The sequence below is a fragment of the Homarus americanus genome, unplaced genomic scaffold, assembly GCF_018991925.1.
Source record: "Homarus americanus isolate GMGI-L3 unplaced genomic scaffold, GMGI_Hamer_2.0 scaffold19809, whole genome shotgun sequence".
Lineage (NCBI taxonomy): Eukaryota > Metazoa > Arthropoda > Malacostraca > Decapoda > Nephropidae > Homarus > Homarus americanus.
This window is the reverse complement of record NW_024722461.1, coordinates 3783-31418: the sequence shown is the minus strand read 5'-3', so window position 1 is coordinate 31418 and position 27636 is coordinate 3783. Positions and strand designations below refer to the sequence as shown.

The 27636-nt window shown below is 46.6% G+C and overlaps 1 protein-coding gene across 1 annotated transcript; it reads left to right on the top strand.

The window, feature by feature from the left end:
• Positions 1-1474: 1474 nt before the first annotated feature.
• On the top strand, positions 1475-6708 carry LOC121862781 (extensin-like; the record flags this gene model as incomplete). Its single annotated transcript, XM_042361089.1, has 2 exons — positions 1475-1550; positions 5727-6708. Coding segments are annotated over exons 1-2 (1058 nt in total), but the record flags the coding sequence as incomplete, so codon positions are not given.
• Positions 6709-27636: the final 20928 nt, after the last annotated feature.

The window sequence follows — 27636 nt, the reverse complement described above, 5'->3', positions numbered from 1 at the left end:
CATTTCAACATTTCTCCGTAAAATGATGATGGCATCTCTCATTTACCTGTTCACATCTGCTTAATTGAGTAGAATCAACAGACACATTTATGTCTTCTTTACTCGTAACCATTTATGATAAAGACTTTTGTTCTGGGATGTAACGTTTGTAAGAGTCATCCCGCCATAAATACCTACAACACATAAACAATTTATATTTAGTTTATAATACTGATCAAATTCACGTCTTAATCACTAAATTCCTCTCGAAGGATGATCATTCTTTTTACATCTAAAGATTTAATCCTTCCTATAATAATAATAATAATAATAATAATAATAATAATAATAATAATAATAATAATAATAATAATAATAATAATAATAATAATAATAATAATAATAATAATAATAATAATAATAATAATAATAATAATAATAATAATAATAATAATAATAATAATAATAATAATAATAATAATAATAATAATAATAATAATAATAATAATAATAATAATCTCCTTTTAGCAACAGATATCGCCACAATTCACTGTACAGAAGTAAGATCAAAATTTAGTCCAAAACTGTTAAAGTAATATCCCGCAGGCGGTGCTTGGCGGGGCAGTGTCGTATACTGTACGAGAGGACCGCGAGCACCTCCAGAAATGACCCTCTTCCCCCTTTTTCCTCCCTCTCTTCCCCTTTTCCTCCCTTCCTCCCCTTTCCCCCTCCCCTTCTCTTGTTAAAACTACCATTTTATTTTTCGGTTGAAAATAAAGAATCATTGGTATAATTTATATTCTTTAATTCTTATGTTTCTTCCAAAAAATTGGCATTGGAAATTAATCCCTTTGAGCTTTGTTCTTCGTCTTGATGAGTCTCAAGATATAGTGTACACACACTCATACAAGTATCTTAAACATTTCGTGTGAGACAAACACAGCGGATGAATCACCTTGACAACCCTACCGAGACAACAGGAGTCACGGTGTTCATTTGGAAATTCATCGGACTGCTCCGTAAAGATACTTTTTGGAGTGTGTGTATCTCGGGAAGTCCATGAAGAGCTCCTGACCCAAATCATGACCTTCCTCGTGTCTTCCTTGTTCCTTGTCCTACCGCTGTCTGATTCAAATTAAATTGAGGATTCAGAGCCTTTGAAGCTCCTTTTGACAATTTTCACCTAAACTGTGGAGTTAGGAAGCATGACTGTGAGGAACTTATTATCCTAAAACCTTCTGGTAAAATAATAATAATAATAATTAGTGACACGTGAGTTCCTTAGTGCTGTAACAGTGTGTCTGAACAAACATAAATATTTTGTCTCCATAATCTTATAACATACTCGTACCTATGACAGCTTCAGGTCACTGTATTAATTGTTATACAGTAATACCGACTGACCATATTAGTCACTAACTGATGATAGATTCCAACAAAGTGGATCACATCAGCGTGTTGTTGTGATCAAAGTAGTAGCGGTTTATCTCAAGTGATGGAGGGTGGCCGGCCGGGAGTCCATCTCGTCCAGCTGTTTGTGTATGGTATGGAGTTGCCGCCAACACAACGAGGTGAGAGACGGAGGGAAACAACAAAAACCTCACTATTCACACTCGCCAGCCTTTAGCCCTAAGTATGATACTCGATTGATATTCCTCACTAAGCTTTATCTAAAGTGGTAAATATAATAATAAACTCAATGGCCCATACTGGCTGTTAACACACCTAGTTCTGTGATCTATTTAAACAAAGGTTTACTTCTCTCCATACCTAACAAACAACCAGCTTTATCAAAATACTTTAATTCAATATGTTTTCCTTTAACAAAACATCCTTAAAACGCGAAAATAACCGATATATTACGACTATATTTGGCATAATCGACGGTGCCATATTGACCCACATACGCCCAGATATTGCAAGGCAACATTAATGACGTGAATATAACACACAGTCATATCTACAAGAGCCTCAATATATATTCTGACCCAGGAACGTCAAACAGAGGTGATCAAGACCATAGAACAGATATTGGAGATGATTAGAATTGATTAAGGAAGGCAGATTGGTGCTGAGGTGAATGTTGTACAGTACATATCCGTGGATCCGTTTTCTTTTTGGGAGTAAATATTACGCGTTGAGAAAATGGGTAAACCTACAGTGATTTACTTGCATTATGATAGTGTATAATGTATCATAGTATCTTTGTATTTGTTGTTCTACAGTATATACAGATGTTCTTCAGACTACAATTATTCACTTTTATTTGGAGACGTCTTCAATGATAAGCTTAGCAACAGGAAAACAATTAGACCATTTAGTTAGGTAATAAAATTGGTCCTGCATCCAAATATAATTGTTTTATTTTATGTTCATGAATATCAATCATATTTGCGCTGTTTCTTACGATTTTCTTAACTCCTAGAATGGGGAAGCTCTTGTGAATTATATAAGTTTTTATGTAAATTCAACCACAAATAAACAGCCAGAAATGTGTCAGTGTACTAAGTGATGCAGTCAATGTATAATTTGTATCAGAAAGATAAACATTCAAAATATTTATTCACTGACAATTGACGTCCTATATTATCGGAAATATAACGCGGATTTCTTATGTATTGATTTATCTAATTCTGAAATGTTACTCAACACTTAAGTGAATGGAAAGATTTCAAAAGTGATATGAATAAGCCTCAAACATTTTCACTAATAATTACTGTACTCGCTGTCATGACAAACGGATGAACTTAACTGTCTAATTTACATGTCATTATTATTTTCCATGGCACTACAAACAATATTTTTGGTGTTTGATAAAGAACTGTACTTAGAGGAAGATGGCTGTAACATAGTGTTGGTATACTGTGTATGTCTCTGTATACCAGAGGTCCTCTAATACTGTTGGTGGCGGCCATAACCGAGCACGTCGATGGCCACACAACCAAACATATTTAAACAAATAAAAACAAGAATATTTTTGTATAAAGGTATACTCATCCCGCTAACTTTCTTCTGTCAAGCAGTTAGGGTCGTTAAGCTTGAGTATTACAGTGATAGTTAAATATAAAGTTGATAGCGAACAGTCAACACGTCACCTCACTATCTGGCCAAATTATTGATCACTTAAAGTTAACAGAGAAACAGTAGAGGACAATACTCCAAATATTCCTTCCTAAAACAGTTGTGGATGATGAGCTCCATCATAATTTTTATGAGCTGCATCATTATGAGCTGCATTATTATGAGCTGCATCATATAGACTGCATCATTATGAGCTGGCATCATTATCCAAATACTAATTATGAGCTGCATCATTATGAGCTGCTTCATTATGAGCTGCATCATTATGAGCTGCATCATATGAGCTGCATCATTATGAGCTGCATCATTATGAGCTGCATCATAGAGCTGCATCATTATGAGCTGCATCATATGAGCTGCATCATTATGAGCTGCATCATAGAGCTGCATCATTATGAGCTGCATCATATGAGCTGCATCATTATGAGCTGCATCATAGAGCTGCATCATTATGAGCTGCATCATATGAGCTGCATCAACCTTATTTTTCACATAAACACTAAAATAAACTGGACTTAGTAATGGTACACAGTGATTTACATCGTAATATTATACTGGAGATAAACCGTAAGTTATGACGAGATGTTAACACGATCTTCAAACAGAGACGCGTCCATTTGGAGGGTTGTGGGGACCCACCTTCATATACTGTACATTTTACACCATTAAAAAATGAGATCAGTGGACAACTATCTGAAGCGTTGACAGCGGGGCTGCACACAGCTACACCGCCTTTTCTCCAAGTACATCAACAGATCTCTGTCTTGTTAGTATTAAGAGTTACATTTAAGCCTACCTTAACCTGATCCACCCTAACCGAATCCATACTAACCCAACCAACCCTAAACCAAACTAACCTAACCTAACCTAACTTAACATGTCCCACGCTTTTTAACTAATATTACACCTAACCTAACATAACCAAACTAACCTAACCTAACCTAACTTAACATGTCCCACGCTTACCTAATCTAACCTTTCATCCTAACCTAACCTAACTTAACTTACGTCGAACCTGATGAAGTTTTCGATGTTTTTAATCAGATTTATAGAACAGGAAGATGGGCCAAATTGTTAGCCAAGTTTACTGTATCAACAAAACATACGAAAAATCCTCTAACTACACACACAATTTATAGTGCATGATAATCTATTAGGCTTGTGTACACACTGGCGGAGCAACGATTTACTAACGGGGGCACTCGTCAGCTGGGATGGGGCACTCGTCAGCTCGGTGGAAGAACTCGTCAGCGGGGAGGGGGCACTCGTCAGCTAGGAAAGCACTCGTCACCTGGGAGGAAGCACTCGTCAGCTGGGAGGGGGCACTCGTCAGCGGGAGGGACACTCGTCAGCGGGAGAAGCACTCGTCAGTTGGGAGGAAGCACTAGTCAGCGGGGGAAAGTACTCGTCAGTGGGAAAACACTCATCAGCGAGGGGAAGCACTCGTCAGCGGGGAGAAACACTCGTCAGCGGGGGGAAATACTCGTCAGTCGGGGGAAGCACTCGTCAGCGGGGGGAAACACTCGTCAGCTAGGAAAGCACTCGTCAGCTGGGAGGAAGCACTCGTCAGCTGGGAGGAAACACTCGTCAGCGGGGGAAACACTCTCGTCGGGGGGCACTCGTCAGCGGGGAACACTCGTCAGCGGAGGAAACACTCGTCAGCTAGGAAGCGCTCGTCAGCTGGGAGGCACTCGTCAGCTGGGAGAGGAAACACTCGTCAGCGGGGGAAACACTCGACAGCGGTGGGAAACACTCGACAGCGGGAAGCACTCGTCAGCGGAGAAACACTCGACAGAGGGGAAGCGCACTCGTCAGCAGGTATGAAACACTCGTCAGCGGGGGAAACACTCGTCAGCGGTGGGAAACACTCGTCAGCGGGGGAAACACTCGACAGCGGGGGAAGCACTCGTCAGCGGGGGGAAACGCTCGTTAGTGGGGGGAAGCACTCGTCAGCGGGGGGCCACTCATCAGGTTTTCATCATTAGATCTTTATAGGTAACACTGGGTCTTTATCTCAGGTGTATTATATTGTTCCACCATGTTACCGAAAAGACAATATAGTTACATCAGTTTATACAAAATGTCCGACTTTTCACTGGTAAAGTTTTTATTTATTTTTTAATAATTATACACAAAGTGAAGGAAGATCAATCACACCGACAACAATACAGAAAACAACAACAACAACAACAAGCTACACCTAAGACTCCATATTCACGGCCCAATCCACCCTCGCGGCCCCGCTCCACCCTCACGGCCCCTCCCACCCTCGGCCCTCCACCCTCAGCCCCTCCACCCCTCACGGCCCGCTCCACCCTCACGGCCCTCCACCCTCACGGCCTCCACCCTCACGGCCCCTCCACCCTCACGGCCCGCTCCACCCTCAGCCCCTTCCACATTCACTGCCCGCCCACCCTCGGCCCGCTCACCCTCACCACCCTCCACCCTCGGCCCCTCCACCCTCCGGCCCTCCACCCTCACGCCCTCCACCCTCACGGCCCTCCCACCCTCACGGCCCGCTCCCACCCTCAGCCCCATCCCACCCTCACGGCCCCTCCACCCTCACAGCCCGCTCCTCACAGCCCCCTCCAGCCTCGACCCTCCACCCTCGACCCCTCCACCCTCAAGGCCAACTCTTCCCTCACGGCGCTCTCCACCCCTTACAGGCCCTCCACCCTCACGGTCCACTTCACCCCTCACGGCCCACTCCACATCTCACGGCCCGCTCCACCCTCACGACCCACTCCACATTCACGGCCCACCCACTTCGCGGCCCACTCCACCCTCAAGGCCAACCCCTCCCTCCAGGCGCTTTCCACCCTACGGCCCTCCACCCCTCCACGACCCACTCCATTCACGGCCCACTCCACTTCGCGGCCCGCTCCACCCTCAAGGCCAACTCCTCCCTCAAGCGCGCTCTCCACCCCACGGCCCCCTCCAGCCTCACGGTCCACTCCACCCTCACGGCCCACTCCACCCCTCACGACCCACCCATATTCCACGGCCCACTCCACTTCGCTGCCCGCCCACCCTCAAGGCCAACTCCTCCCTCAAGCCTCCACCCCTACGGCCCTCCAGCCCACGGCCCACTCCACATTCACGGCACGCTCCACCCTCACGACCCACTCCATATTCACGGCCCACTCCACCCTCCACGGCCCGCAACACCCTCCCGACCCGCTCCACATTCACGGCCCGCTCCACCCTCAGGGCCAACTCTTCCCTCACGACCTACTCCACATTCAAGGCCCACTCCACGCTCACGGCGCTCTCCACCCTTACGGCCCCCTCCACCCTCACAGTCCACTCCACCCCTCAGGGCCCACTCCAGCCTCACGACCTACTCCACATTCACGGCCACTCCACCGTCAAGGCCAACTCTTCCCTCAAGGCCAACCTTCCCTCACGGCGCTCTCCACCCTACGGCCCCTCCACCCTCACGGTCCACTCCACCCTCACGGCCCACTCCACATTCACGGCCCGCCCAACCCTCAGGGCCCATCCCAGCCTCACGACCTACTCCACATTCAGGCCCACCCACGCCCACGGCGCTCTCCACCCTTACGGCCCCTCCACCCTCACAGTCCACTCCACCCTCAGGGCCCCTCCAGCCTCACGACCTACTCCACATTCACGGCCCACTCCACCGTCAAGGCCAACTCTTCCCTCAAGGCCAACTCTTCCTCACGGCGCTCTCCACCCCACGGCCCCCTCCACCCTCACGGTCCACTCCACCCTCACGGCCCACTCCACATCTCACGGCCCGCTCCACCCTCACGACCCACTCCATATTCACGGCCCACTCCACCCTCACGGCCCGCTCCACCACGACCCACCACATTCACGGCCCGCTCCACCCTCACGACCCACCCCATATTCACGGCCCCTCCACCCTCACGGCCCACTCCACCTCACGGCCCACTCCACACCACTCACGGCCCGCTCCACCCTCACGATCCACTCCATATTCACGGCACACCCACCCTCACGGCCCGCTCCACCCCCACGACCCACTCCACATCTGCTGCCCGCTCCACCCTCAGGGCCCACTCCAGCCTCACGACCACTCCACATTCACGGCCCACTCCACCGTCAAGGCCAACTCTTCCTCAAGGCCAACTCTTCCCTCACGGCGCTCTCCACCCCACGGCCCCTCACCCCTCACGGTCCACTCCACCACGACCTACTCCACATTCACGGCCCGCTCCACCCTCACGAACCACTCCATATTTACGGCCCGCCCACCTCACGGCCCACTCCAGCCCTCAGGCCCGCTCCACCCCCGCCTCGCCCACCTCAAGGCCAACTCTTCCCTCAAGGCCAACTCTTCCCTTACGGCGCTCTCCCAACCCTTACGGCCCCCTCCACACCTCACGGTCCACTCCACCCCTCACGGCCCACTCCATATTCACGGCCCGCTCCACCCCTACGGCCCACTCCACATTCACGGCCCCTCCACCCTCACGGCCCACTCCACATTCACGGCCCACCTCACCTTACGGCCCACCTCCCACATTCACGGCCCGCTCCATATTCACGGCCCGCTCCACCCTCACGGCCCACTCCACCCTCACGGCCCACCCGGCTGCTCCGTGTGAGAGCTTCCAACCCACTTGTAGTTAAGATTCATTTGGAATATAAAACACTTTATATCCTGCGAAAATTATAAAAAAAATACTTGACATACGAATATTTTTACCTCACGAGAAGCTTATGGCTCGCGCCCTTGAACTAAAGTATTCATCTGAAAATATGGAAATGGAAATCGAATGAAAATCAAATCCGTTACTGGTTGAATGTTAACTCTTTACATTTACATTTATATTATATAATTAAGGATTCATTATCAGAGCACGTCTTGATGTTGTATATTTTGGGTAATACTTGTTGACACGTTGATGTATATATCGTGACATTGATCCTCCCTATCTGCTGGGTTATGCCACTCAGGCCAACAAGCAACAGTGAGTCAGAACTAAAGTGATGGTGTAATGGTGAACGTTATGGTGTTGCCAGGTTTACCTCCACAATATATGATAACATAACTGATAAGGAAGAAGAAACATTTTGTCTTTTTTTCTGGGGGTAGTTAAAGTTCCCAAGAGCAATGACGTAAGACCAATGAGGTGTGACAGAGAGACAGGTGTTATCATTTATGAGAACAGAACTGACGGGAAATGTACACATGTAACAATATGCCTTAATGAGTCATAAAAATTGAAACAGTTCTTCTGCTTCATATTCAGTAAAGTTAAGTTGACTTTGTGCTGCTGTCATAAGCATTTTACTCACACGCCCTTTGTACCGGCGGCTGATATTTTAATTAACAATTCAGCGTTTAAAGTGTTGTCTGGTTACCGCAGCTCAGATTACAGGCATGTTATCCTCAAGCCACAGGGAAGGAATTTTTATGTGGCACCCCATATATAAATAGAAATAAATATATATATATATATACATATATATATATATATATATATATATATATATATATATATATATATATATATATATATATATATATATATATATATATATATATGCAAGTAAATCACTGTACGTAGGTGCGCGTGAGGTATATGCTGATAACCAAGGAAAGAAGAAAACACGAGTTCCCAAGCGCTTTCATGTAATTATCTTCAGGATGAGTACAGTCTGTACTCACCCTGAAGATGGAATCACAAGCTTGGAACCTTTCTTTCTTGAATATATATATATATATATATATATATATATATATATATATATATATATATATATATATATATATATATATATATATATATATATATATATATATATATATATATACCACACTCACTGACACCTGTACCTCACATATATATATATATATATATATATATATATATATATATATATATATATATATATATATATATATTTATTTATTTATTTATTTCTATTTATATATGGGGTGCCACATAAAATTCCTTTCCTGTGGCTTGGAGGATAACATGCCTGTAATCTGAGCTGCGGTAACCAGAGACAACACTTTAAACGCTGAATTGTTAATTAAAATATCAGCCGCCGGTACAAAGGGCGTGTGAGTAAAATTATTATGACAGCAGCACAAAGTCAACTTAACTTTACTGAATATGAAGCAGAAGAACTGTTTCAATTTATGACTATTAAGGCATATGTTACATGTGTACATTTCGTCAGTTCTGTTCTCATAAATGATAACACCTGTCTCTCTGTCACACCTCATTGGTCTTTACGTCATTGTTTTGGGAACTTAACTACCCCCAGAAAAAAAAGACAAAATGTTTTTCTTCTTCCTTATCAGTTATGTTATCATATATTGTGGAGGAGTAAACCTGGCAACACCATAACGTTCACCATTACACCATCACCTTAGTTCTGACTCACTGTTGCTTGTTGGCCTGAGTGGCATAACCCAGCAGATAGGGGAGGATCAATGTCACGATATATACATCAACGTGTCACAAGATACCCAAAATATACAACATCAAGACGTGCTTTGTTAATGAATCCTTAATTATATAATATAAATGTAAATGTAAAAGAGTTAACATTCAACCAGTAACGGACGGATTTTTCATTCGATTTCCATTTCCATATTTTCAGATGAATACTTTTTAGTTCAAGGGCGGAGCCATAGCTTCTCGTGAGGTAAAAATATCGTATGTCAAGGATTTATAATTGCAGGATATAAAAGTTTATATTCAAATGAATCTTAACCAAGTGGAGTAAGCTTCCACACGGAGCAGCCGGAGGGGCCGAGGGTGGGGTGGGCCGAGGGTGGAGGGTCTGAATATGGGAGCGGGCCGGAATGTGGAGGGCTGTAAGGTGGAGGGCCAGAATGTGGAGGGCTGTGAGGGTGGAGCGGGCCGTGAATGTGGAGGGGCTGTAAGGGTGGAGCGGGCCGTGAATATGGAGGGCTGTGAGGGTGGGAGGACCGTGAGGGTGGAGGGGGCGAAAGGGTGGAGAGCGCTGTAAGGGAAGAGTTGGCCTTGAGGGAAGAGTTGGCCTTGAGGGTGAGCGGGCCTTTGGGGTGGAGGGCCAAGAGGCTGGAGGGGCCGTGAGGGTGGGAGCGGGCTGCGAGGCTGGAGGGCGGAGGGTGGAGCGGGCCGTAAATGGAGTGGGTCGAGGGGTGGAGCGGGCCGTGAATGGGAGTAGGGTCGTGAGGGTGGAGGGGCCGTAAGGGTGGAGGGGGCCAGGGGTGAGAGCGCCGTGAGGAAGAGTTGGCCTGAGGGAAGAGTTGGCCCTGGACGGTGGAGTGGCCGTGAATGTGGGAGTAGGTCGTGAGGCTGGAGTGGGCCCTGAGGGTGGAGGACTGTGAGGGGTGGAGGGGGGCCGTAAGGGTGGAGAGCGCCGTGAGCTCCTTATCCCGAGCTCCGTGGAAATGCAGTTACCTCCAGACGCACCAGATCACCTCCTTCGCGCCAGCGCTACGGAGGTCTTGAGGGTACATGAACCTCCACCCAGCACTACGAAGCACGCCATCTATTGTCCTGATCTACCTACCCACCACCACGAGCAACGCCATCTAGGACGCAGACACGTGTATTAGACCTGGCGTCTTAGTTACCACTCCGAGGTTTTCTCCTATCCTGGGTTGTGTCACCCCTCAGTCTTTTTGTCAGCTCCAATTGGAGTGAGAGAGGACTTGGTTCTGGGAAGTGACCACAGGATCATTTATCTCCCAAACCTACGCAGTGACTACTTACTGTCTTACAACATGGGCCTTACTCGTCAGCCATCTCAGCTCCTCACTTAAGTACTTGTATGTTGTATTAATCCCCATGTCCACTTGCTTCAAGATTGTTTTATGTTTGTTAATATGTATATACTGTTAATGTTTAGGGGTTAAGTTTGGTTATGTAATTTATAAGCTGAATTTTTTGTTAAGGGATTTATGGTAATTTCTATTATATACAACGAAAACTCGCATCCTTTGTCTACCTTTTATAGTCCGATTGTCTTTGTTTTTTTTATTGTTGTTACCGTTGGAAGATGTATAACTTTATTCTAAATCTAACTGTAATAATATATATATATATATATATATATATATATATATATATATATATATATATATATATATATATATATATATATATATATATATATATTTATTTTCTTATTTATATATGGGTGCCACATAAAATTCCTTTCCTGTGGCTTGGAGGATAACATGCCTGTAATCTGAGCTGCGGTAACCAGACAACACTTTAAATGCTGGATTGTTAATTAAAATATCAGCTGCCGGTACAAAGGACGTGTGAGTAAAATGCTTATGACAGCAGCACAAAGTCAACTTAAGTTTACTGAATATGAAGCAGAAGAACTGTTTCAATTTATGACCCATTAAGGCATATTTACATGTGTACATTTCCCGTCAGTTCTGTTCTCATAAATGATAACACCTGTCTCTCTGTCACACCTCATTGGTCTTACGTCATTGTTTTGGGAATTTAACTACCCCAAGAAAAAAAAAGACAAATGTTTCTTCTTCCTTGTCAGTTATGTATATATATTGTGGAGAGTAAACCTGGCAACACCATAACGTTCACCATTACACCATCACTTAGTTCTGACTCACTGTTGCTTGTTGGCCTGAGGCATAACCCAGCAGACAGGGAGGATCAACGTCACGATATATACATCAACGTGTCAACAAGTATTACCCAAAATATACAAATATCAAGACGTGCTTTGTTAATGAATCTTTAATTATATAATATAAATGTAAATGTAAAAGAGCAATATTCAACCAGTAACGGACGGATTTTTTATTCGATTTATTTCCATATTTTCAGATGAATACTTAGTTCAAGGGCGAGCCATAAGCTTCTCATGAGGTAAAAATATTCTATGTCAAGTATTTTGTATATACTTGCTAGATATAAAAGTGTTTTTATATTCCAAATGAATTTAACTCCAAGTGAGTTGGAAGCCTCACACGGAGCAGCGGGAGGGCCGTGAGGGTGAAGGGGCCATGTGAGGGTGAAGTGTGAGGTGGGGGCTGTGAGGGGAGCGGCTGAGAGGGGAGTGGGGAGGTGGGAGTGACTGTGAGGGTGAGGGCTGTCAGGTGAGGCTGAATAGGAGGGGCGGGAGGTGGAGTGGGCTGTGAATGTGAGGGCGAGGGGTGGGAGGGACGGGGGGGGGTGGGAGGGCGAGGGGTGGGGGAGGACCAAGAGGGGGGAGTGGGGCTGTGAGGGTGGGAGGGACGGTGAGGGGTGGGAGGGACTGTGAGGGTGAGTGGGGCTGTGAATATGGGAGGGGCTGCGAGGGTGGAGGGCTGTGAATGTGGGAGTGGGCTGTGAGGTGGAGGGACAGGAGGGTGGGAGCGCCTGGGAATGTGGAGGGGCCGAGGGAGGACCGTGAGGGTGGGAGGCCGTGATGGTGGGAGGGGAGAGGCTGGGAGGCAGAGGCTGAGCATGAGAGGGAGTGGGCTGCGAGGGGGGAGGCCGTGAATATGGAGAAGGGAGGGTGAAGGGGCTGTGAATGTGGGAGGGGCTGTGAGGGTGGGAGGGACTGTGAGGGGTGGGGAGGGGGTTGAGGGTGAGGGCGTGAATGGGAGGCTGTGAGGTGAACGTGAGGGGTGGGAGGTGGGACGAGGATGGAGAAGGTTTTGAGGGTGAGTGGGGCTGCGAGGGTGGGAGGTGGGTTTGGAGGGGTGGAGTGGGCTTTGAGGGTGGGAGGGGCTGCGAGGGGTGGAGTGGGTCGTGAGGGTGGGAGGGCCGAGAGGTGGGAGGGCCTGAGGGTGGAGGGTGGGTGAGGGTGGAGTGAGCGTGAGGTGGGAGTGGCTGTGGGGTGGGAGGGCTGGAGGGTGGAGGGCCGGAGGGGTGAGCGGGCAGCGAATGTGGAGTGGGTCGTGGGGTGAGAGGGCCGTGAGGCTGAGGCCGTGAGGGTGGATTGGGCCGTGAGGGGTGGAGTGGACAGAGGGTGGAGGGGCTGGGGTGGAGAGCGCGTGAGGGAAGAGTTGGCCTTGAGGGGTGGAGGGCTGCGAGGTGGGAGGGGCTGTGAGGTGGGAGTGGCCGTGAATGTGAGGGGCCAGAGGAGGGCCGTGAGGTGAGTGGGCGTGAATGTGGGAGGCTGTAAGGGTGGAGTGGCTGTGAATGAGGCCGTGGGCGAGGTGAGGCTGTGAATGTGAGTGGGCGTGGGTGAGCGGGCCGTGAGGGTGGGAGGCCGTGAATATGGAGGGTCGAGGGTGAGCATGTGAATGTGGAATGGGCCGTGAATGTGGGTGGGGTCAGGAGGGGGAGGGCCGAATGTGAGGCCGTAAAAGGTGGGAGGGGCCGTGTGAGGGTGGGAGGGGCTGAATATGGAGTGGGTCGTGAGGTGGGAGCGGGCCAGATGTGGGAGGCGTGGGTGTGAGGGCGTGAGGGGTGGGAGAGGGCTGTGAATGGGAGGGGCTGTAAGGGTGGAGCGGCCGTGAATGTAGAGTGGCCGTGAGGGTGGGTGGGCTGTGAGGTGGTGGGGCCGTGAATATGGAGGGCCGAGGTGGGAGGGCGAATGTGAGGGGCGAGGGTAGAGGGACTGTGAGGGTGGAGGGCCGTGAATATGGGAGTGGGTAGTGAGGGTGAGTGGCCGTGAATGTGGGAGTGCAAGTGAATATGAGTGGGTCGTGAATATGGAGGGGTCAGTGAGGGTGTGAGGCTGAATGAGAGTAGGAGGGGGCCGTGAATATGGAGGGTCAGAGGTGAGGGCATAATGGGAGGGGCTGTAAGGGTGGGAGAGCGTGAGGGAAGGCCTTGGAGGTAGAGGGGACGTGAATGTGGGAGGGCGAATGTGAGGGCTGTGAGGGGTGGGAGGCTGTAATGTGGGAGGCTGTCAGGTGGAGAGGGCCGTGAATGTGGGAGTGGCTGTGAGGGGAGGGACTGGGAGGGGTGAGGCTGTGAGAGCACGTGAGGGAAGAGTTGGGTTTGAGGGTGAGTGGGCTGCGAGGGGGAGGCCGTGAGGTGGGAGGGGCGGTAGGGGTGGAGGGGGGTGAGCGTGAGCGGGCTGTGAGGGTGGGGAGCGAGCGGTGAGGGGTGGAGCGGGCTGCGAGGTGGAGGGGCTGAGGGTGGGAGCGGGCGCGTGAGGGTGGAGTGGGGCCGTGAGGGTGGGAGGGCCGTGAGGGGTGGGAGTGGACGAGGGTGGAGTGGTCTGTGAGGTGGAGCGGGCTGTGAGGGTGGGAGGGGCCGTGAGGGTGAGTGGGCCGTGAAGTCAGGTAGGGGTGGGGAGGGCTGTGAATGTGGAGGGCGAGGTGGGAGGACTGTGAGGGTGAAGGGCTGTAAGTGGGAGAGCACTGTGAGGGGAAGAGTTGGCTGAGGGTGAGTGGCTGCGAGGGGTGGGAGGCTGTGAGGGGTGGGAGTGAGCGGTGAGGAGAGTGGGCGGTGAGGTGAGTGGGCCGTGAGGTGGGAGTGGCGGTGAGGTGAGCGGGCCGCGAGGGTGGGAGGGGCGAGGGTGGAGTGGCCGCGAGGGTGGGAGTGGGGCCGCGAGGGTGGAGGGCCGTGAGGGGTGGGAGTGGGACGGTGAGGGGTGAGTGGTCTGTGAGGGTGGAGGGCTGGGGAGGGGTGGGAGGGCTGTGAGGTGGGGGAGGGGCCGAGGGGTGGGAGCGGGCAGCGAATGTGAGGGTCGTGGGGTGGGAGTGGCCGTGAGGCTGGAGTGGGGCTGCGAGGGTGGATGGGCTGTGAGGGGTGGGACTGTGAGGTGAGGGGCCAAGGGGTGGGAGAGGCTGTGAGGGAAGAGTTGGCCTTGAGGGTGGAGTGGGCTGCGAGGTGGAGGGGTCGTGAGTGGAGTGGGCTGTGAATGGAGTGGGCTGTGAGGGTGAGTGGGCCGTGAATGGGAGGGCTGTGAGGGGTGAGGCCGTGAGGGTGTGAGGGGCCAGAATGTGGGAGGGCTGTAAGGGTGGGAGCGGGCCGTGAATGGGAGGCTGTAATGGGTGGGCCGAGGGTGGGAGGGGCCGTGAATGTGAGGGGCCGTGGAGGTGAGCGGGCCGAGGGTGGGAGGGGCCGTGAATATGGAGTGGGTCGTGAGGGTGGAGTGGCCGTGAATGTGAGGGCCGTGAATGTGGGTGGGCGTGAGGTGGGAGGGGCTGAATGTGAGTGGGCCGTGGGGGGGGGAGCGGGCCGTGAAAGGGGAGGGCCGATATGGGAGTGGGTCGTGAGGGGAGCGGGCTGTTAATGTGAGTAGGCCGGAGGGGTGGGAGGGGCCGTGAGGGGAGTGGGTCAGAATGTGGGAGGGCCAGGAGGGTGAGTGGGCTGTGAATGTAGAGGGCTGTGAGGGTGGAGGCGAGGGGTGGTGTGGGCCGAATATGGGGAGGGCCGAGGGGTGGAGTGGCTGTGAATGTGAGGGGCTGTGAGGGTGAGTGACCGTGAGGTGGAGGGGCGTAAGGGTGGGAGAGCTGTGAGGGAAGAGTTGGCCTTGGAGGGTGGAGGGGCTGTGAATGAGAGGCTGTGAATGTGGGAGGGGCCGTGAGGGTGGAGGGGCTGTGAATGTGGATTGGCTGTAAGGGAGGGCCGTGAGGAGATGAGGAAGAGTTGCTCTGAGGGGTGAGTGGGCCGAGGTGAGGGCCGTGAATGTGGAGTGGGCTGCAGGGGTGGAGCGGGTCGAATGTAGAGGGCTGTGAGGGTGGAGGGCCGTGGTGGCGGGCTGTGAATATGGGAGTGGTCGAGGGGGAGCGGGGAGGCTGTGAGGGTGGGGAGGACCGTGGGAGGCTTAAGGGAGGGTGGAGGGGCCGAATGGGAGGCGAGGGGGAGGGACTAGGGGTGGGAGGCTGAATATGGAGTGGGCCGAGGTGGGAGAGCGAGGGAAGAAGGGTTGTGAGGGGTGAGGGGCCGTGAATGTGAGGCTGTGAAGGGGAGGCTGTGAGGAGGCCGGAATGGGGAGGCTGGGTGAGTGGCTGTGAATGTGAGGGGCCGAGGTGAGGGACCGTGAGGTGAGGCTGTAGGGTGGAGAGAGCGTGAGGGAAGAGTTGGCTTGAGGGGTGGAGGGGCTGCGAGGGTGGAGGGCCGAGGGTGGGAGGGCGGTGAGGGCTGAGTGGGCGGTGAGGGTGGAGCGGGGCCAGGAGGAGCGGGGTGGTGAGGGGTGGAGCGGGCCGCTAGGGGTGGGAGGGGGCCGTGAGGGGTGAGTGGCCAGCAGGGTGGAGGGCTGCGAGGGGTGGGAGGCCGTGAGGGGTGGGAGGGCCAGGAGGTGGAGGGACTGTGAGGGGTGGAGGGGCTGCGAGGTGGAGGCCGCGAGGTGGGAGGGGCCGAGGTGGGAGGGGCGGGAGGTGGGAGCGGGCCGTGAGGGGTGGAGCGGGCTGTGAGGGTGGAGGGGCCGAGGGTGGGGCGGGCAGCGAATGTGGAGGGGTTGTGCAGGTGAGCGGCCGGGGAGGCTGGAGCGGCCGCGAGGGTGGATTGGGCCGTGAATATGGAGTGGGTCGTGAGGGTGGAGCGGGCCGTGAATGTGGAGGCCGTGAGGGTGAGGGACCGTGAGGGTGAGGGGGCGTAAGGGTGAAGAGCGCCGTGAGGGAAGAGTTGGCCTTGAGGGTGGAGCGGGCCGCGAGGGTGGAGGGGCCGTGAATGTGGAGTGGGCCGTGAGGGTTGAGTGGGGCGTGAGGGTGGCGTGGGCCGTGAGGCTGGAGTGGGCCGTGAGGGAAGAGTTGGCCGTGAGGCTGGATTGGGCCGTGAGGATGGAGCGGGTGGTGAGGGTGGAGTGGGCTGTGAGGGTGGACGGGGAGAGAATGACTCACTGCGTGGTGATGGTAGAGTGGAGGAACAGTTTGAAGACGAGGTGGATATTGGTGGCCGCTCGTGTTAGAGACTGGCCGGCCCTAGGACCACCTAAGCGTGAATTAGAAGCTGTTGATAATATAATAACCACACCCTAAGTTAACGAGTTGTGTGACCCAGTGTCCAGTAATACTCCAACAAAAAAGCTGACGTCATACTAACTGCACTGACAACCATTATCCCACAGTTCGATTAGCGTCCAGGCTCCCAACTTCTGCTGGGTAGACAGAGGTCAAGAGGCGTAAAGAATCGAACCCGGTACCACTCGCTTCTGAGGCGAACATCCTGCCCATTACAACATCGGTCAACCAAGGGAAAGTATGAAAACACACACACACACACACACACATACGCACACACACACGCACACACACACACACACACACACAAACACACACACGTCCTCCGCCGTCCAGCAAGTCAACTTTAACTTGGGGCTCAGCGTCCGGGAATATGCAGAGGAACATTTCCAGGAGTTTTTTGTGGCAGAAATGTTGGAGGTGCTGCAGTCTCTAACGTAAATACCAGACCTGTTGCTTCTTGTTACATAAGTGCCGCTTTCATGTCATACTTACCCACTAAATTTTGTAGAACTTTTCATTTTGAGGAGATGAACTTTATTCTTGATTTACGACACCGATGGTACTGTATGTTGAGTCTTAGGTGTAGCTTGTTGTTGTTATTGTTGTTTTCTGTATTGTTGTCGGTGTGATTGATCTTCCTTCACTTTGTGTATAATTATTAAAAAATAAATAAAAACTTTACCAGTGAAAAGTCGGACATTTTGTATAAACTGATGTAACTATATTGTCTTTTCGGTAACATGGTGGAGCAATATAATACACCTGAGATAAAGACCCAGTGTTACCTATAGAGATCTAATGATGAAAACCTGATGAGTGCCCCCCCGCTGACGAATGCTTCCCCCGCTGACGAGTGTTTCCTCCGCTGACGAGTGTTTCCCACCGCTAACGAGTGCTTCCCCTCGCTGACGAGTGCTTCCCACTTCTGACGAGTGCTTCCCCCCGTTGACTAGTGCTTTCCCCCGCTGTCTAGTGCTTCCTCCCAGCTGACTAGTGCTTCCCGAGTTGACGAGTGCTTCTCCCGCTGACAGTACTTCCTCCCCATGACGAGTGCTTCCTCCCAGCTGACGCGTGCTTCTTCCCCCGCTGACGAGTGCTTCCCCCGCTGACGAGTGTTTCCCCATGACGAGTGTTTCGCTGACAAGTGTTTCTCCCCGCTGACGAGTGCTTCCCTCGCTGACGAGTGTTTTCCCGCTGACGAGTACTTTCCCCCCTGACTAGTGTTTTCCTCCGCTGACGAGTGTTTCCCTCGCTGACGAGTGCTTCCGCTGACAGTGCTTCCCCCGGTGACTAGTGCTTCCTCCCAGCTGACGAGTGCTTCCCTAACTGACGAGTGCCCCCTCCCCTGACGAGTGCCCTCCCAGCTGACGAGTGCCCCTCCCAGCTGACAGGTTTCCTAGCTGACGAGTGTTTTCCCCCTGACGAGTGCTTCCCCGCTGACAAGTGTTTCCCCCCGCTGACGAGTGTTTCCCCACTGACAAGTGTTTCTCCCCGCTGACGAGTGCTTCCCCTCGCTGACGAGTGTTTTCCCCGCTGACAGTACTTTTCCCGCTGACTAGTGTTTTCCTCCGCTGACGAGAGTTTCCCTCGCTGACAAGTGCTTCCCCCCGCTGACGAGTGCTTCCCCCCGGTGACTAGTGCTTCCTCCCAACTGACGAGTGCTTCCCTAACTGACGAGTGCTTCTCCCCGCTGACGAGTGCCCCCTCTCAGCTGACGAGTGCCCCCTCCCAGCTGATGAGTGCCCCCGTTAGTAAATCGTTGCTCCGCATGTGTGTACACAAGCCTAATAGATTATCATGCACTATAAATTGTGTGTGCAGTTAGAGGATTTTTCGTATGTTTTGTTGATACAGTAAACTTGGCTAACAAATTGGTCCATCTTCCTGTTCTATAAATCTGATTAAGCACATCGAAAACTTCATCAGGTTCGACGTAAGTTAAGTTAAGTTAGGTTAGGTTAGGATGAAATGTTAGATTAGGTAAGCGTGGGACATGTTAATTTATGCTAGGTTGCATTAGGTTAGGTTAGGTTAGGTTAGATTAGGTTAGGTTAGTTTGGTTTAGGGTTGGTTAGGTTAGTATGGATTCGGTTAGGGTGGAATAGGTTAAGGTGGGTTTGGGTGGATCAGATTAAGGTAGGCTTAAATGTAACTTTTAATACTAACAAGACAGAGACCTGTTGGTGTACTTGGAGAAGAGACGGTGTAGCTGTGTGCAGCCCCGCGGTCAACGCTCAATAGTTCTCCACTGATCTCATTTTTTAATGGTGTAAAATGTACAGTATATGAAGGTGGGTCCCTACAACCCCCCAAATGGACGCGTCTCTGTTTGAAGGTCGTGTTAACATCTCGTCATAACTTACGGTTTATCTCCAGTATAATATTACGATGTAAATCACTGTGTACCATTACTAAGTCCAGTTTATTTTAGTGATTATGTGAAAAATAGGTTGATGCAGCTCATATGATGTAGCTCATAATGATGCAGCTCATAATGATGCAGCTCATAATGATGCAGCTCATAATGATGCCAGCTCATAATGATGCAGCTCATATGATGTATCTTATAATGATGCAGCTCCGAATGATGCAGCTCATAATGATGCAGCTCATAATGATGCAGCTCATAATGATGCAGCTCATAATGATGCAGCTCTATGGTGCAGCTCATAATGATGCAGCTCACAATGATGCAGCTCATAATGCTGCAGCTCATAATGATGCAGCTCATAATGATGCCATCTCATAATGATGCAGCTCATAATGATGCAGCTCATAATGATGCAGCTCATAATGATGCAGCTCATAATGATGCAGCTCATAATGATGCAGCTCATAATGATGCAGCTCATCATCCACAACTGTTTTAGGAAGGAATATTTGGAGTATTGTCCTCTACTGTTTCTCTGTTAACTTAAAGTGATCAATAATTTGGCCAGATAGTGAGGTGACGTGTTGACTGTTCACTATCAACTTTATATTTAACTATTACTGTAATACTCAAGCTTAACGACCCTAACTGCTTGACAGAAGAAAGTTAGCGGGATGAGTATATCTTTATACAAAAATATTCTTGTTTTTAAATGTTTAAATATGTTTGGTTGTGTGGCCAGCGACGTGCTCGGTTATGGCCGCCACCAACAGTATTAGACGACCTCTGGTATAGAGACATTCACAGTATACCAACACTATGTTACAGTTATCTTCCTCTAAGTACAGTTCTTTATCAAACACCAAAAATATTGTTTGTAGTGCCATGGAAAATAATAATGACATGTAAATTAGACAGTTAAGTTCATCCGTTTGTCATGACAGCGAGTACAGTAATTATTAGTGAAAATGTTTGACGCTAATTCATATCACTTTTGAAATCTTTCCATTCACTTAAGTTTTCAGTAACATTTCAGAATTAGATAAATCAATACATAAGAAATCCGCGTTATATTTCCGATAATATCAGACGTCAATTGTCAGTGAATAAATATTTTGAATGTTTATCTTTCTGATACAAATTATACATTGACTGCATCACTTAGTACACTGACACATTTCTGGCTGTTTATTTGTGGTTGAATTTACATAAAAACTTATATAATTCACAAGAGCTTCCCCATTCTAGGAGTTAAGAAAATCGTAAGAAACAGCGCAAATATGATTGATATTCATGAACATAAAACGAAACAATTATATTTGTATGCAGGACCAATTTTATCACCTAACTAAATGGTCTAATTGTTTTCCTGTTGCTAAGCTTATCATTACAGACGTCTCCAAATAAAAGTGAATAATTGTAGACTGAAGAACATCTGTATATACTGTAGAACAACAAATACAAAGATACTATGATACATTATACACTATCATAATGCAAGTAAATCACTGTAGGTTTACCTATTTTCTCAACGCGTAATATTTACTCCCCAAAAGAAAACGGATCCACGGATATGTACTGTACAACATTCACCTCAGCACCAATCTGCCTTCCTTAACCAATTCTAATCATCTCCAATATCTGTTCTATGGTCTGGATCACCTCTGCTTGACGTTCCTGGGTCAGAATATATATTGAGGCTCTTGTAGATATGACTGTGTGTTATATTCACGTCATTAATGTTGCCTTGCAATATCTCGGCGTATGTGGGTCAATATGGCACCGTCGATTATGCCAAATATAGTCGTAATATATCTGTTATTTTCGCGTTTTAAGGATGTTTTGTTAAAGGAAAACATATTGAGTTAAAGTATTTTGATAAAGCTGGTTGTTTGTTAGGTATGGAGAGAAGTAAACCTTTGTTTTAATAGATCACAGAACTAGGTGTGTTAACAGCCAGTATGGGCCATTGAGTTTATTATTATATTTACCAGTTTTGATAAAACTTAGTGAGGAATATCAATCTATTATCATAGGGCTAAAGGCTGGCGAGTGTGAATAGTGAGGTTTTTGTTGTTGTCCCTCCCTCTCTCACCTCGTTGTGTTGGCGGCAACTCCATACCATACACAAACAGCTGGACGAGATGGACTCCCGGCCGGCCACCCTCCATCACTTGAGATAAACCGCTACTACTTTGATCACAACAACACGCTGATGTGATCTATTTTGTTGGAATCTATCATCAGTTAGTGACTAATATGGTCAGTCGGTATTACTGTATAACAATTAATACAGTGACCTGAAGCTGTCATAGGTACGAGTATGTTATAAGATTATGAAGACAAAATATTTATGTTTGTTCAGACACACTGTTACAGCACTAAGGAACTCAGGTGTCACTAATTATTATTATTATTTTTACCAGAAGGTTTTAGGATAATAAGTTCCTCACAGCCATGCTTCCTAACTCCACAGTTCAGGTGGAAATTGTCAAAAGGAGCTTCAAAGGCTCTGAATCCTCAATTTAATTTGAATCAGACAGCGGTAGGACAAGGAACAAGGAAGACACGAGGAAGGCCATGATTTGGGTCAGGAGCTCTTCATGGACCTCCCGAGATACACACACTCCAAAAAGTATCTTTACGGAGCAGTCCGATGAATTTCCAAATGAACACCGTGACTCCTGTTGTCTCGGTAGGGTTGTCAAGGTGATTCATCCCTTGTGTTTGTCTCACACGAAATGTTTAAGATACTTGTATGAGTGTGTGTACACTATATCTTGAGACTCATGAAGACGAAGAACAAAGCTCAAAGGGATTAATTTCCAATGCCAAATTTTTGGAAGAAACATAAGAATTAAAGAATATAAATTATACCAATGATTCTTTATTTTCAACCGAAAAATAAAATGGTAGTTTTAACAAGAGAAGGGGAGGGGGAAAAGGGGGAGGAAGGGAGGAAAAGGGGGGAAGAGGGTCATTTCTGGAGGTGCTCGCAGTCCTCTCGTACAGTATACGACACTGCCCCGCCAAGCACCGCCTGCGGGATATTACTTTAACAGTTTTGGAATAAAATTTGATCTTACTTCTGTACAGTGAATTGTGGCGATATCTGTTGCTAAAAGGAGATTATTATTATTATTATTATTATTATTATTATTATTATTATTATTATTATTGTTATTATTATTATTATTATTATTATTATTATTATTATTATTATTATTATTATTATTATTATTATTATTATAGGAAGGATTAAATCTTTAGATGTAAAAAGAATGATCAACCTTCGAGAGGAATTTAGTGATTAAGACGTGAATTTGATCAGTATTATAAACTAAATATAAATTGTTTATGTGTTGTAGGTATTTATGGCGGGATGACTCTTACAAACGTTACATCCCAGAACAAAAGTCTTCATCATAAATGGTTACGAGTAAAGAAGACATAAATGTGTCTATTGATGCTACTCAATTAAGCTGATGTGAACAGGTAAATGAGAGATGCCATCATCATTTTACGGAGAAATGTTGAAATGCTAACATAGACACGAGAGTCACTCATTAACGTCATCAAACAAGGCACTTCAACAAACGGTCGCCGACACTTACAGACACACGAGAGTCACTCATTAACGTCATCAAACAAGGCACTTCAACAAACGGTCGCCGACACTTACAGACACACGAGAGTCACTCATTAACGTCATCAAACAAGGCACTTCAACAAACGGTCGCCAACACTTACGGGCAACACAAATTGTTTTTGAGCCAACAGCGTAAGTTACCAGTGAGGTAATTAATGTAGAGGTAGTGAGTCACCTGACGTGATAACACCTGGCGCTACACCTGTACTACTGTTGTTATTGTGGCCCTCCGGTGTGTGTGTGTGTGTGTGTGTGTGTTGGGGGGGAGGGGAGGGATTTGTAACCACTTTCGTGGTCGTCTTCACAAGAAGTTTTGGGAATACAGTTATTGTTGTGTGCTGTCAGTACTGGTAATAACCACGTTTACTTTACAATACATTATTGTTGTATCTTTACTACAGAGACGTGGTTGCTTCTTTATAACTTTAGTGTATTAACCAACATACAACCATTGACTCTCGGTGTTTATAAGATCCTACAAGCTCTACAGTCCTTATGACCAAAACAAAATACAACGTTAGTGATATTTGTCCAGTGAGGTGTTGTGGACAGGTGGGTGAGGCGCCCTCCATCAAACACAACACTCTCAGATATACATCGTTCTCGATAGTCGATATATGGAACACTACAAATATTGGCACCAAAACAACTCTCCGTACTCAGCTATCAGACACCACAGCCAGGCAGGCGGTCACTATAAGTCAGACTCCTCAATCTAGTGTTTACTGTACAAAAACACTTACTATAGTGAGGTAGAGGAAGGCTTCATACACACACATGAAGGCCACATGTTGACGGCCCGTGCAAAATAACTTGACAGAAATGCCATTAAAAGATTTTAATTTATTCTTCTGTATAAAGAAAGAAAATATTTGGTCAACGTGTGGTACCCATGTTGACTTATAGAGATGAGGCCAAGAGGTTAAATGAACATACCTGTATTATATATACTGAACTGATGAGAGATGTCTTCATCCTGCAGTGGATTTATACTGACTCATCATCATCACCATCATGAATATAGAAATACATACACATATACAATACATCCACTACACACACACACACACACACACACACACACACACACACACACACACACACAAGCACACTACTACTACTACTTTGCTGTCACTCGGAATCGAGTATGATGATCATCCAGCTATGATACAATGATATGAGTTATTAAGGATGTCACCTACGTTGGTGAGTTCTGAGGTGACTAAAGAGGCCGATACGGGACCGGCAGGGTCGATCACAGATGTTGCACAAGTGGGGGCTACATCTAGTGCGGGAGGGGCGGCGGCAGCGTCTTTCCGGCGTTGGCGCTTGTCAGCCTCGTTATGCAGTCAGGCTAACCCGAAAGTATTGACACCTTGTGTGGTGCTCCTCCAAGCGTTACGGTGTGGAGTAATCATCTGCCAGGTGAAGGGGTCGATTTGGCACTTTTCACACACACACACACACACACACACACACACACACACACACACACACATATATATATATATATATATATATATATATATATATATATATATATATATATATATATATATATATATAAATATAAAAAATGTGTTTGTGGAGAGGAGGAATAATAATAATAATAATAATAATAATAATAATAATAATAATAATAATAATAGGTGTTGACTTACCACACTATAGAGGCTGGTCACTATACAGTGCTCACGGGCTCCTACGTTTAAGAAATAATTATGAAGGTATTTTAGGTAGACTAATGTTATTGAATTATCTTGTATCTTTATATATTGGTTAATACAGGAGGGTGACACACTAGTGTTTACTAGGGAGTTAAACACACACACACACACACACACAACATACACACACACATACACACACACACACACACACACACACACACACACACACACACACACACACACACACACACACCAGACTTTAACCTGAACCTAGTGCACACCAGACTTTAACCTGAACCTAGTGGAGGTCTTTTGACCAGTGATGCATACAGTGGTGGCCAGTCACCGTGAACTGCCTCTGGACCCAGCCAGCGCCAGGTGCCTGTAGTCCTGGTACAGTGTTGCCTCCGGGAGCTTCTACTACACTATTACACACACGATTTGTTAACTAATTTCACTGGTCGACAGGAATGAGAGCTTTAATACTGCAAACAACTAATGGTGGTTATCTAGTTCATTAGTAAATGAGTATAAGTATTGTATTTTACTAAAGAATGTGAGTATAATGTAACCCTTCTGTTGTCTTGTTCTTGTTTATAAACCTCAGTTCCAACCAGTTGCTTCCATACTACATTATTATTATTATTATTATTATTATTATTATTATTATTATTATTATTATTATTATTATTATTATTATTATTATTATTATTATTATTATTATTATTATTATTATTGTTATTATTATTATTATTATTATTATTATTATTATTATTATTATTATTATTATTATTATTATTATTATTATTATTATTATTATTATTATTATTATTATTATTCACCCGGACAGTAACCTTTCACACATCCATACCATCTGGCAGAGGTTTGCCATATATGGTCTTTCGTCCTTGGTCTCTTTAATTCCTTCCTTTTTACCTGGTCGTATAGTGCAGGTCATTCTGGACGGTCTTTTCTCAACTCGTCTCCCTCATAATGCTGGAGAGACTCAGGTGTTCCGTCTCAGCACCAACATTTGTTTACACATTAATGAGCTTCCTTCAGTGACAAACAACTCTATTCACTCCTGTGTAGATGACTCAACCCTCCGGAGATCCTTCTCTTTGACTGTCTCCGTCTCACCTGATGAGATTTTGACTGCCAGACCTCAAAGGTAGACAGTAGTTGAGTAAGTTGCCTCCCACTTGGCTTCCTTCAGAACTAAGAAAACAATATTTGGCAACAAATAACTTTTGACAGCGCCATCATCCCAGCACCACACAACATTGAGATTTTAAGCCTCACCTTTACTTCAGGTCTTGTCACGAAAAATTTAATCAGTAAAATAGCCGAACCTTAACTCACCAGTGTAACTTTATTAGTGTAACTCTTGTTCTCTCCCAGACATGTTACTGCTGTTGTGTGATGTTGGGAGACTTCTTTTGTGTTAAAAAATCATGAAATTATTGTTATTTTTTATAATTTTATTATTATTTCTACATTATTGTTACTTTTCACTATTATCATTTTTATTTGTGTTGCGAATACTGTTATTCTCTTTTATTTTGCTATTATTAATTATGATTTGTGTTTTATTGCCATTAATATTATTAATGTTATCATTTCACGAGTTGTCAGGTGGATTTAATATAACATTGTAGCGTCACAGTTCCTGGCGTTTCTTCGCTGCTACAAAAAGGTAAAGCTGTCTGTAGTAGAGGAAGTGTTGCTGTACAGACAAACACTCTGTGTTACCTGGGTGTTGGACGTCGTCTTGGACAGTTAAGTCATCATTGACCTAAGGAGGTTAACCTTCCCGTTGCCGTCTTCAGGGCCCACTGGGGGGATGGTCTGTTTATTTGTCTTTCTTGCTGTCCGGGTGATATCTAAGGCACGTATTTTTTTTCTAGTTCTTCTCATATATATCTCATCAGTCCATATAGCACGCGGACTTCCATATACAAAAACAATACCTCACTAGTCGGGAATCGAACCCTGGACCTCTGCATGTGAACAGGGATCGCTACCACCGCGCCTGTTAACAAACAGAGGTCCAGGGTTCGATTCCCGACTAGTGAGGTATTGTTTTTGTGTATGGAAGTCCACGTGCTATATGGACTGATGAGATACAGTATACAATTATGTAGCCTCGTGATTCCTAGCTGGATTCGGTAAAATGCTTCTCCGACCACGTAGTTGGCACGGGCAATCCCCAATGGAGGTTCACGGCGCTTAACAAGCACGATGAACAGGCTTTGTGTGGAATATAACAAAGCCTAGGATTGCTTTTGTTGTCCTTGTGGCGCGGTGGTAGCGATCCCTGTTCACACGCAGAGGTCCAGGGCTCGATTCCCAACTAGTGAGGTATTGTTTTTGTATATGGAAGTCCACGTGCTATACGGACTGATATATATATATATATATATATATATATATATATATATATATATATATATATATATATATATATATATATATATATATATATATATATATATATATATATATATATATATATATATATATATATATATATATATATATATATATTCAGGGTGAGTACTACCCCTGAAGATGTGAATTGCTAATGAAAGCGCTTGGGAACTTGTGTTTTCTTTCTTTCCTTGTGGTTATCAGCATATACCTAGATCACGCGCACCTTCAGTGATTTATTTATATATATATATATATGTATATATATATATATATATATATATATATATATATATATATATAATGTCTCTGTTCAATAACTAGAAGAACAAGTCCAATTATTCGAACCATCATTCGTTGAACAACTCGGAAGTTTATAATATCTAATCAGACGGACAGTATTCCAAAATAGTATCATTAGTATCTGCTAGGATGGGTCCGATGACTTCCGAAATGTTATGATGCAACTCGGCGTCCTGGAGGGTTGGTGCGTGGCTCTGTGGGCTTACTGATCCCGCTTCACATTTGGCTGTCGCCGAACATCATATGAATTACGCCGAAATATATACATTATTGTATCTCTTTACGTTAAACTATATATCAAAGTAAATCCATGTCCCAATATGTA